The 12062-nt window shown below is 51.1% G+C and overlaps 1 protein-coding gene across 1 annotated transcript in view; it reads right to left on the bottom strand.

The window, feature by feature from the left end:
• Nucleotides 1-12062, bottom strand: part of LOC137304997 (ras/Rap GTPase-activating protein SynGAP-like) — a 485592-nt gene that overhangs the window by 33672 nt on the left and 439858 nt on the right. The window contains 6 exon segments of the mRNA XM_067973769.1: nucleotides 281-451; nucleotides 4200-5055; nucleotides 6592-6773; nucleotides 7688-7889; nucleotides 9008-9244; nucleotides 11466-11610. Coding sequence (XP_067829870.1) covers nucleotides 281-451; nucleotides 4200-5055; nucleotides 6592-6773; nucleotides 7688-7889; nucleotides 9008-9244; nucleotides 11466-11610 — 1793 coding nt within the window.

Raw genomic sequence — 12062 nt, 5'->3', positions numbered from 1 at the left:
CCCTCTCCCAGTCGCCCCCCCCTCCACCTCCCAGTCGGCCCACCCCCCACCTTCTCCCAAGACCTACCGCTGACGTAACTACCTTAAATTCAAAGGGTGAGCTGCCTGGAGACGCCCAGCAGGTATCCGCAGCTCGCGGTCTGATGTAAAGGAGGCCTGGGGTGGGCCTCGGGCCTACCCGCTCTGCCTGCCGATTTCTAGGCCTCTAATTTCAGCCCTGATTATCCTTCTAACTCCCCTAAACACGCAACACCCCGTGCCAACACAGCGCCTTTTTCACCTTGTCGAGCCGGCTCTCATCCATCGACTTGGAGTATTCCCGCAGTTTGTACTCCTCCCGTTCTAGCTGCGAGCTTTCGATGTCTGCAGAGATGTGAGTCATGTTGGTCACCCAGGCGACGGTGCGCTCCGAAGGGGTGACGGGGTGAAGGGTCGAGGGTGAATGGGTGGCCTGAGGGACAGAAGTAGACAGCATTTATGAATAACCTCACGCTAACTCAAAAGCTAAAATAGCCTCCTACACATAGCAGAGTGCTGCCCACTTTTTCTTTGTTCCTCTTCCTTGGCTTTCTTTCCCTTTCTTAAAAATTCATAAAAAAAACATTGTTTTTGCATTATTAACAAAGGGTGTGTGATATCCAGTGTGACGCTCGGCACCAAACTTCGAGATTCCTGGGTGAGGGATGTAGACAGGTGAATGGGCAAGAAGGTGGCAGATGGAGTATAATGTGGGGAAATGTGAGGTTATTCACTTTGGTAGGAAGAATAGAAAAACAGAATATTTATTAAATGGTGAGAAACTATTAAATGTTGGTGTTCAGAAGGATTTGGGTGTCATCATACAAGAAACACGGAAAGTTAGCATGCAGGTATATAGCAAGGAACTAGGAAGGAAAACGGCATGTTGGCCTTTATTGCAAGGGGGTTGGAGTACAAGAGTAAGGAAGTCTTACTACAATCGTACAGTGATGTGGAGATGCCGGTGATGGACTGGGGTGGACAAATGTAAGGAATCTTACAACACCAGGTTATAGTCCAACAGTTTTATTTGAAAATCACAAGCTTTCGGAGGCTTTCTCCTTCGTCAGGTGACGAAGACTCACCTGACGAAGGAGAAAGCCTCCGAAAACTTGTGATTTTCAAATAAAACTGTTGGACTATAACCTGGTGTTGTAAGATTCCATACAATCGTACAGGGCTTTGGTGAGTACTGTGTACAGTTTTGGTCTCCTTATCTAAGGAAGGATATACTTGCCTTAGAGGCGGTGCAACGAAGGTTCACTAGATTGATTCCTGGGATGAGAGGGTTGTCCTATGAGGAGAGATTGAGTAGAATGGGCCTATACTCTCTGGAGTTTAGAGGAATGAGAGGTGATCTCATTGACACATACAAGATTATGACAGGGAAGATGTTGTGAGGTTGTTTCCCCTGGCTGAAGAGTCTCGAACTAGGGGGCATAGTTGCAGGGTAAGGGGTCGGCCATTTAAGACTGAGATGAGGAGGAATTTCTTCACTCAGAGGGTTGTGAATCTTTGGAATTCTCTACCCCAGAGGGCTGTGGATGCTCAGTCATTGAGTATATTCAAGGCTGAGATCGATAGATTTTTGGACTCTCGGGGAATCAAGGGATATGGGGATCGGGCAGGAAAGCCAAAGATCAGCCTTGATCTTACTGAATGGTGGAGCAAGCTCGAGGGGCCGAGTGGCCTACTCCTACTCCTATAAAAAAAAGGGAGGACATCGTGGCAGCTCAATCTGGGCAGTCGTGGGAATTTGGGGACGGGAAGAGGGGTGAAGGAATGGAGAGGGAGGGACCTGGTTCCACTGGGTCCCCAGCACTTTTCCCCTACTTTGGGGACTTCTACTAGAAGGGGAGGCGGGCGTTCCCAGTCCCCTCCGTGCCGTGTCATCAGAAGAGGTGGAGCTGGCAGGATTGTTTCACCCAAGCAGTAGCCCCTCCCGCTCCTCACACATGTCCCCCGCCCCCCTCAAAAACACTAAGTACGCCTGCGGGCCGGGGTCAGACGCTGGAAGAATGGGGTCCCCGCAACAAAATTGACCCAAATGTCGGAGTCCGGGCGGCAATCGAGAAAGTGGCGTTTTTGAAGTGAAAACTTTCTCCTTTTCGCTCGGCTTTCTCATCCTGAACAGTCCCACCCACAGAGAGGGCGTCGAGGTGCCACAGCTCATACCCCTCCCCCCACCCAGCATGAACCGCACCCCGAGAAGGGCACATGCCCGGACCTCAAATGCCAACGGCCCCCCGGGATTCGGGGTGGGGTCAGGGTCGCGGGATACTGGAGGGTGGAGGTCCTCAGGAGAGATAAGGGAGGGAGTGTTGATCAAAGATATCCTTTCCACTGGCAGGAGGGTCGGTAACCAAAGGAGACAGGTTTAAAATAATTGGCAAAGGAACCAGAGGGGGGAGATGAGGAGAATTTCTTTTTAACGCAGCGAGCTGTTACGATCTGGAATTCGCTGCCTGAACGGGCGGTGGAAGCAGATCCAATAGTAACTTTCAAAAGGGAATTGGATAAATACTTGAAACGGAAAACATTTATGGGGGAAAGAGCAGGGGAGTGGGACTAATTGGATAGCTCGTTCAAAGAGCCGGCACAGGCACGATGGGCCGAATGGCCTCCTCCTGTGCTGCGTGAATCTATGTCTTATCGGGCCGCAGTTCTGGCGGTGGAGAGGGGCCTTTGGGTTTTTGGGCCCTGGATCTCCCATGAGGCCGCCCGTACAGCTTGGTGGTTTTAACAAAGACGAGAAGCATCGCACCTCCTGATACACAATTCTGTTGGTGAGCGTAGTTGGAGGTCAGAGACGAGCTTCCCTTGAACACGCGTGACACTTGACACGTGACGAGCGCAAGTGAGCGCGAGATGCTCCCCTGGTTTCGATCTCGGAGCGCGGAACCGCGGGGTGAAAATTCCACGGTTTTCCACCCATTGAGACAAGTTGCCGGCTCGTGCGGTGAGTGCCAAACTCGGCGTGTAGCTTCGAACGGGAGCGGGCCCAGTTCCTGGCCAGGCCGGCGATCACGTCATACTGCCAAGTAGCACGAGTCATGGTCAGTGTGGCCTCCTGGACTCGTCTGGGGAGTGCAGGGAGGAATTTTCCAGGTTTCTCGCCTCTCCCAGGAGGTTTCGTGGCTCCTGACGGGCAGGGAGTGTCCGTTAGAAGATTGAGAGGTGACCTGCTCAAGGTTTGAAAAGAATTCAATAGGATAGATACTGAGAAACTATCTCCTCGGGTGGGGAAATCAAGGAGAAGGGGACGTGAATTTAAAATTACAGCTAGGACGTTCAGGAGTGAAATCAGGAAGCATTTTTTCCACACAAAGGGTAGTGGAAATCTGGAACTCTCTTCCCCCCAAAAAGCTGTGGACGTTGGGGGTCAATTGGAGCTTTCAAGACTGAGATCGATAGATTTTTGTTGGGTAAGGGTATCGAGGGATGTGGAGCAAAGGCGGGTAAATGGAGTTGAGGTGCAGATCAGCCATGATCTAATTGAGTGGCGGAACAGGCTCAAGGGGCTGAATGGCCTCCTCCTGTTCCTATGTATCGTGAAGCATAAGGCATCACCACTGGATGGACCAGCTGGTCTCTTCCTGTCCGACATTCAATGTTCGGTTGTACACAGGCCAGATGTGCGTCGGGAGCAGCATATTTAAAAGATACATCTTACATTTCTACAGCGCCTTTCACAACCTCAGGACACTCCAAAGCATTTTACAGCCAATGAAGCACTTTTGAAGTGTAGTCACTGTTGTGACGTAGGAAATGTGGCAGCCAATTTGCGCACAGCAAGATCCCACAAACAGCAATGAACAGGTAATCTGTTTTTTAGTGATGTTGGTTGAGGGTCAAATATTAGCCAGGACACCACGGAGAACTCCCCTACTCTTCTTCGAAATAGTGCCGAGAAAGCTTTTACGTCCACCTGAGAGGGCAGACGGAGCCTCGGTTTAACGTCTCATCCAAAAGACGGCACCTCCGACAGTGCAGCACTCCCTCAGTGTTGCACTGGGAGTGTCGGCCTAGATTACGTGCTCAAGTCTCTGGAGCGGGGTCTTGAACCCACGGCCTTTCGACTCAAGAGGCGAGAGTGCTACCCGCTGAGCCACGGCTGACACAGTCCCCCTTGACAGACGGGAGCGGGGGGGGGGGGGGGGCGGTCCCCCGGGGAGACCTACCTGTTTGGTGATGGCGGGTTTCGGAGCCGCGGCGTCGCTCTTGGCCATGATCGACTGCTGCCGCCCCTTGGGCCCGTGGGCCGGCTCCGCCGGCGACTGCAGCAGGTTGGCGCTGGGCGGCCGGGGGCGCTGGGCCGCGCTGACCGTCAGCTGCTGCGTCTTCCCTCGGACGAGGGGCGGAGGAGGCGGCGGCGGCTGGTCTATCCTCCGCTGGGGGCCGATGTTGGCCGGGGGGGTCGACAGCATGTGCTGGAGGTTGTCGGTCAGAGACAGCTGCCGGCGGGTGAACTCGCTGTTCTGTCGGGCGAACTCGTCGCTGTAGCTGTGGCTGTGGAAGATCTGCTTGTTGGCGGACAGGTCCTCGCTTTTACTGTAACCGTGGTAACCCAAGAGCCCGGCGCCAGGCTCGGCGGGAGTCCGTAGCGAGACAGGCCCGTCCGAAGTCATGTTGAACAGGGGGTTTTGAAAGGACAAGGGGACTCGCAGTTGCCCGTGCAATCCGTCCGTGGTGATGCCCATTTGTCCCAATCGCAGGCCTCCGGACACACTCGACCCGCTGCCCTGCGATAGCCGGCTGGGCCTGAGGCCTACTGTAGTTCCGATCGAGGCCTGACTGCTGTTTAACATGTCCCCAACAGTCTGGAGGTTGCTTATGCTGTTCATACTCCTGCTGTCCTGCAGATCCATCATGGAGATGCTCTTGTTAGTGGTCATCATTTTGGGGTCGGGCTCGGTGATGTCGGAGCTGCTCGTGCAGTAGGCCGGGGAGGAGCGCGCAAGCGGGGGCCTCGTCACGTAAAAGACGTCCTTTCCTTTCTCCTTGGTTGGAGAAGGTAGCCTGGTCATATCGATTGAGCTGTGAATAGAAAGAGAACGACAGGAGTAGTTGAGGCGAATAGCATAGATGCATTTAAGGGGAAGCACGATAAGTACAAGAGGGAGAAAGGAATAGAAGGATATGCTGATAGGGTTAGATGAAGAGGGGCGTGAGGAGACTCGTGTGGAGCATAAATGCCAGCACGGACAAGATGGGCCGAACGGCCAGTTTCTGTGCTGTACATTCTACATAACTCTATGCCATTGGGCCCAACTGGTTTATGCTCCACACGAGCCTCCTCACACCCCTCTTCATCTCACCCTATCAACATATCCTTCCACTCCTTTCTCCCTCGTGTACTAATCCAGCTTCCACTTAAATGCATCTATGCTATTCGCCTCAATCACTCCGTGTGGCAGAGAGTTCTAACCACTCTCTGGGTAAAGAAGTTTCTCCTGAATTCCCTATTGGATTTATTAGTGACTATCTTATATTTATGACCCCCTAGATCTGGCCTTCCCTCCAAGTGGAAACATCTTCAGGAACGGAAGACTCTGCGCATTGTGTTCTACTCGCACTCTATCTCGGGGCCTCAAAACTGTGGAACGTCACCTCACATCCCTTCGACATTACTTCCTCCTACAATCTAACGGCTTGTAGCCCCTACACCTCGATTTACCTCAGTTTCTTTTCAAAATCCTTTCAAACTTGATGCGTGTCCTGCACCTGGGCTCATCAGCGAGACAAGCAGGTCGCCAAACTATCGTAACAGTGATTCATCACCGGAAATGGTAAAGAAAGAACAAGCAAACGCACTTGTATTTTTATATAAAGCGCCTTTCACGACCTCACAACATCCCAAAGCTCTTTACAGCCAACAAAGTACTTTTCTTGAAGTGTAGTTACTGTTGTAATGTAGGAAACGCGGCAGCCAATTTGTGCACAGCAAGCTCCCACAAACAGTAAGGTGATAATCTGTTGATAGTGCTGTTGGTTGAGGGATAAATACTGTCCAGGACACCGACCGGGGAGAACCCCCCCTGCTCTTCTTCCAAATAGTGGCCATGGGACCTTTTACACCCAGCCAAGTGTAGACGGGGCCTCGGTTTAACGTCTCACCCAAAAGACGGCACCTCAGACAGTGCAGCACTCCCTCAGTACTTCACTGGGAGCATCAGCCTGAATAATGTGCTCAAGTCTCTGGAGTGGGAATTGAACCCATGACTTTCTGACTCAGAGGCGAGAGTGCTGACACCAAGCTTTTATTTGAGAATGCAATTCGAATGTCCTAACCATGAAGGCATCTTTGAGAGACCGGTTAAAGCCGCAGGTTCCTCTGGTTCCCCCAATCCCCCATCCAACACTTTTCTATTCCCAATGTAAACGTGGTCAGTTAAAAAAACCATGACTGAAATCCATTGCCTATAAACAACTATGCCACAAAGATCTCTTACAATGCTGCAGCTAAGGGACACTGCTGGGACAGTGTAGAGGGAGCTTTACTCTGTATCTAACCTGTGCTGAACCTGCCCTGTGTTTGTGTGGTGAAGTCAATCATTTCCCTTCCACTCTCACCTGTTCAGATCTTTAACCGTGTACTTCTGAAGGTCAGATGACGCGCCACGATTGATGCTGGGCCCGGAGGTGTAGCGCTCAGTGAGGTGGCTGGACTGCCGCTGTACGTGCGATGGATTTCTCAGCGCTCCACTTATGTCATTGAGGAGGCGGGGGAGGGGCCCCAGTTTCAGCACAGCTTCCTGCAAGGCACAGAGAAGGTATTTTCAGCTCGGGTGAACTACATATACACACATTCACTATTACCTATAGGGATTGAAACTGCTCTCAGTGTAAGGCAATCACCAACCAATCACTCCACATAAACAGAATCCCAATGGACCAAACCCCTTCCCAATCACTCCCCGAATACAGGATTCCACTGGGCCTAACCACTTCCTATTGACTCCATGCATACAGAATCCATAAAGGGCCAATCCATTTACCAATCCCTCCCCAAAGACAGGATCACAATAGACCCAACCTTGTCCCATTCACTCCCCATATAAAGAACACTAATGGACTCAACCACTTACATTCACCCTATATTTCGAATGGCAATGGACCCAACCATCTCTGAATCACTCCACATGTGCAGAACCCAACAGAACGAACCATCTCTGAATCACTCCACATGTGCAGGACCCAACGGAACGAACCATCTCTGAATCGCTCCACATGTGCAGGGCCCAATGGAATGAACCATCTCTGAATCGCTCCACATGTGCAGAACCCAATTGAATGAACCATCTCTGAATCGCTCCACATGTGCAGGGCCCAATGGAATGAACCATCTCTGAATCGCTCCACATGTGCAGGGCCCAATGGAATGAACCATCTCTGAATCGCTCCACATGTGCAGAACCCAATTGAATGAACCATCTCTGAATCGCTCCACATGTGCAGGGCCCAATTGAATGAACCATCTCTGAATCGCTCCACATGTGCAGGGCCCAATGGAATGAACCATCTCTGAATCACTCCACATGTGCAGGGCCCAATGGACCCAACCAACTTCCCAGCGACCCCAAATACACAAATTTCCAATCAGCTTCCCTTTTATTCCCATCCCGTAAAGTCCCACCCGGCTTGTCGGAGGGAGTTTTTAAAGGGTCACCTTGCTGAGCTGAGGCAGCACCTCCCACAGCAGGCAGTGCAACGTGGAGAGTTCTCGGCCCAGGTCGATGTAGCCCTCAAAGCTGGCCGCGTTGGTCACCGTGTCCGGATTGGAGATCTCCATCAGGAACTGCTGCATGCTGCCCCACTCGAGCTCCAGAAATTCATTCATGAACGACATGTAGTCCTCCTTGCTGCCGAACCTTACACACAAACGAGGTGGAAGAAAAGCAGCACAATAGCACCATGAGTTATTTCACTTCATTTCTAATTTGTCTCCTCAACAAATAATAACAAAAAATTATATTACGTACGTAAGCATAGGTGGTAGCAGATAGAATAACCACGGTAAGCTTTTAAAATAAATACCTGCATATTAGTACTCATTCTGCAATATGAGAATTTCAATGCTATAGGGGACTAACGACCACTCATTATTAATCACCAATTCTGGGCACTGCACTTTAGGAAGGATGTCAAGAGGGTGCAGAGGAGAATGGTACCAGGGATGAGGGACTTCAGTTATGTGGAGAGGCTGGGGTTGTTCTCCTTAGAGCAGAGAAGGTTAAGGGGAGATTTAATATAGAGGTGTTCAAAATCATGAAGGGTTTTGATCGAGTGAATAAGGAGACTGTTTCCAGTGGCAGAGGTAGCAGCTGACCTCACCATTAATTGAGTACATGTGTCAATAGCACGCACACAGGAAGTGATGACATATGGGACTCACATTTGTCCTGTGCAATTAAATCTATAAAACAAACAACACGCTGGATCTCCTGGGGGAACTTCAATCGGGCCTCGCTGAGGCGAGCGTAAGCAGTCAAGACGACATGTTCGCGACCTCCCTTAGGAGTCCTTGGTACGTGAGTATTGGTACCTATAGCTCATATACAGATTTAATAAAGCATATTAACCAGATGTTTTCAGTGTTTCCCAGTCACTGATCTTGTATAAGAGGTAAAGGGTATATCTGATAATATCTCCACATAAGGGCAATAGGGCTATATGACAGTATCCTGAGTAAACCCAACAACGTATAGCATTGTTTTTACAGTAATACAATTAGTATTGAAAATTAACCAATACTTAAAGGGATGATATCCTACCATTCCCCCAGCCCTTGGTTACTCAATTAGAAGACACCCAGACCCGCAGAGTTATTAAATTGCTACCAATTATATTCTTCCAGTCGGACTTCTAGTACAGGGTCCCCATTAACACTTGCCTCCCAACTCCCCTACACCAGCTCCACAGGTTACATTACCCACTGAATGGGCTGGTGAGATGGGGAGGGGGCTTCCTCCTGCCTCGAAGGACTTACTTGGTGAAGTTGGCCAGATTTTGAATGACTTTCGCGATGAGGGTCAAGGTTCGGGAGGTGCGGTCGTCCGGGTACTCCTGCATCAGGTTAAAGAGGCTGGGAGACATGATGGCGGGGCAGAGGAAACGGAGGAACAAGGAGGCGCTGATCAGGCGGTCGGCGATGTCTTCTCTGCCGCGCTCGGCACAGCGATGCCTCCAGGAGGCGAAGACTTCCTTCAGCTCACGAGGAAAGACGCTGTTTAAAGGGAAGAGAGCAAGGGCAAGAAATTACGGAATGTCGTTCCCTTTAACTGAGGACAAAGAGGCACCGTGCAGCTTGATATTTAATGGGACTTCCATTTCACTAACTGTAGAGGGTTTAACACAAAAGCACCCGCACCAGCAAAAGCACCCATGGCTCAGTGGTAGCACTCTCGCCTCTGAGTCAGCAGGTCTTTTTACGCAGCGAGTTGTTCTGATCTGGAATGCGCTGCCTGAAAGGGTGGTGGAAGCAGGTTTAATTGTAACTTCCAAAAGGGAGTTGGATAATTACTTGAAGGGGAGAAAATTTGCAGGGCTTTGGGGAAAGAGCAGGGGAGAGCGGGACTAATTGGGCAGCTCTTTCAAAGAGCCGGCACAGGCACGATGGGCCGAACGGCCTCCTCTGCGCTGTAAGATTCTATGTTCTCTTCCGAGAGTGCAGTTTGTAAATGCACTGCGTGGTCTAGTACTGGGCGACACAGAATAGGAAGGTTCCGTCCCCAGTTCGTGCCGAGTTAGCTGACTTCAGTCGGGGCGATGATGCCAGGGGTCGGGGGAGGTCTCCCAGTTGGCCGTAGCATCCCTGGCTAGGGAGGGAGAAAAGTCAGCCAGCGTTCTCCTCCTAAATCGCTATCCAGCGGCCCCGGCCAGGCAGCACACGCGCGGACGTCAAGGTTGTCCGTGAGGCAGCCCACAGTCAAATAGCCTGCCAACACTCAAGTGTTAGCGCAAAAGGACGGCTGTTTTGGTGAGGAACTGGAGTGCAGCTGACACCCCGTAGCGCTGTATCCCGAGCGAGAGTTAGTGTTTCCAGAGAGCGACGGGAATCTGGAGAAGTCGAAGGAAGTATTTTGTTTGATTCGCTGAAATAAAACAAAAACACAGACACGCACGACCAAAATGGCAAAATAGGAACTCAATGACATTTTTGTACCAATGGAATAAACCCACACAGTACCAGGTACAAGCTATTACAGTCTACGGTGAGGCCACCTGCGTGAAGGAACTCATCCCAAGTTGGGTCGTCTAAGTCCCCATGACGGACAAGCAAGACCGAGCAGTGAGAGCTCAGCGGCAGAGTTCCTCCTTTCAAACTAGAGAAAAGAGAACTCTATCCCTTGGCTCTGTTGGATTTGAACTCCTAGTACCAGAGGAAATTGCAGTGGGGTCGATTATCAACTTGCCATTTGGGTGTAAAGCTTTACATCGAATGTACAGCACAGGAACACTTGGCCCAACTTGTCTATGCCGGTGTTAATGCTCCACACGAGCCTCCTCCCACCCTACTTCATCTTGCCCTATCAGCATAACCTTCTATTCTTTTGCTCTCATGTGTTTATCCAGCTTCCCCTCAAATGCATCTCTGCTATTCGCCTCAACCACTCCTTGTGGCAGCGAGTTCCATATTCTAACCTCTCTCTGGATAAAGAAGTTTCTCCTGAATTCCCTATTGGATTTATTAGTGACGATCTTGTATTGATGACCTCTAGTTTTGGTCTCCCCCACAAGTGGAAACATCTTCTCTACGTCTACTCTGTCAAACCCTTTCATAATCTTAAAGACCTCTATCAGGTCACCTCTCCAAGAAAAGAGCCCCGACAGGTAAAGCCTCTCAGTTCTGGTAGCATCCTTGCAAATCTGGAGTTGGGATTCAGACGTCATTTATACAAAACGACCGATTTTTCTTCCCACTGAAGCCAGTTTCACCTCAGGCGGCAAGTTGAAAATCCACCCCAGTGTCTTACATCATCATCCAATCCTCTGATGAGGGATTGTTCCATCCTGCCCACCCTTGTCTGGTTTGTTTGTTGAATCACTTGACTCAACAGAGAGGGAGTTGGTCTCTCTCTCTGGATTTAAATTGTGGTCGTAGAATCGATGGTCTGTTCTGCGACCTACTGCACCAACCAGTCTCTTAGATGAGGGAATGGTTCACCCTTTCTGACCAGGCTGGATTTGAACCAAGGTTCCAGAAGTGAAACGAAACACTCAACCTCATCGCAGAAAGGTCGTCCCCTCTACATGGGCTGGATTTGACCCCTAGACCCCTATATTCCAACAAAGTGTGCGAGATAACGTTCATCGGAAGTAAGGGGTCTTTGTTCTCCAATGTCAGGTTGGATTTAAGGTCCCACAATTGTCTGGAAAGTGCTCCTGTCTTCAGTCCCGATTGATTTCTACTGGTTATTCATCTGCCATATTACACCAGCACTGACCAATGGGAGTTGACGATCTTGCAAAGTGCCAGCTCGCAGCACATCCTCAGGTTGGCCTGGTGATCAGCCAAAGTGGAAAAGGTGCACTTGGCCGGGTCGACCTCGCAGTTCTCTTCAGATTCGTAAAGTGCTCGGATAAACTCCCCTGTGAAAAAGGCACAGTTAATATTCGTTATTATTTACTGCCTGGCACGGGTCACATCACCCGTTCACATCACCCGTTCACCGTCTCTTCACATTCCTTCCTATCACACCCCGTCCGCCGCACCAGACACACACCCCGCCCGCCGCACCAGACACACACCCCGCCCGCCGCACCAGACACACACCCCGTCCGCCGCACCAGACACACACCCCGCCCGCCGCACCAGACACACACCCCGCCCGCCGCACCAGACACACACCCCGTCCGCCGCACCAGACACACACACCGCCCCAGACACACACCCCGCACCAGACACACACCCCGTCCGCCGCACCAGACACACACCCCGCCCGCCGCACCAGACACACACCCCGCCCGCCGCACCAGACACACACCCCGCCCGCCGCACCAGACACACACCCCGCCCGCCGCACCAGACACACACCCCGCCC

Source organism: Heptranchias perlo, chromosome 39 (assembly GCF_035084215.1).
Source record: "Heptranchias perlo isolate sHepPer1 chromosome 39, sHepPer1.hap1, whole genome shotgun sequence".
Taxonomy (NCBI): Eukaryota; Metazoa; Chordata; class Chondrichthyes; order Hexanchiformes; family Hexanchidae; genus Heptranchias; species Heptranchias perlo.
Note: the sequence above shows the minus strand (reverse complement) of the source record. Positions and strands in the feature narration are given on the sequence as shown.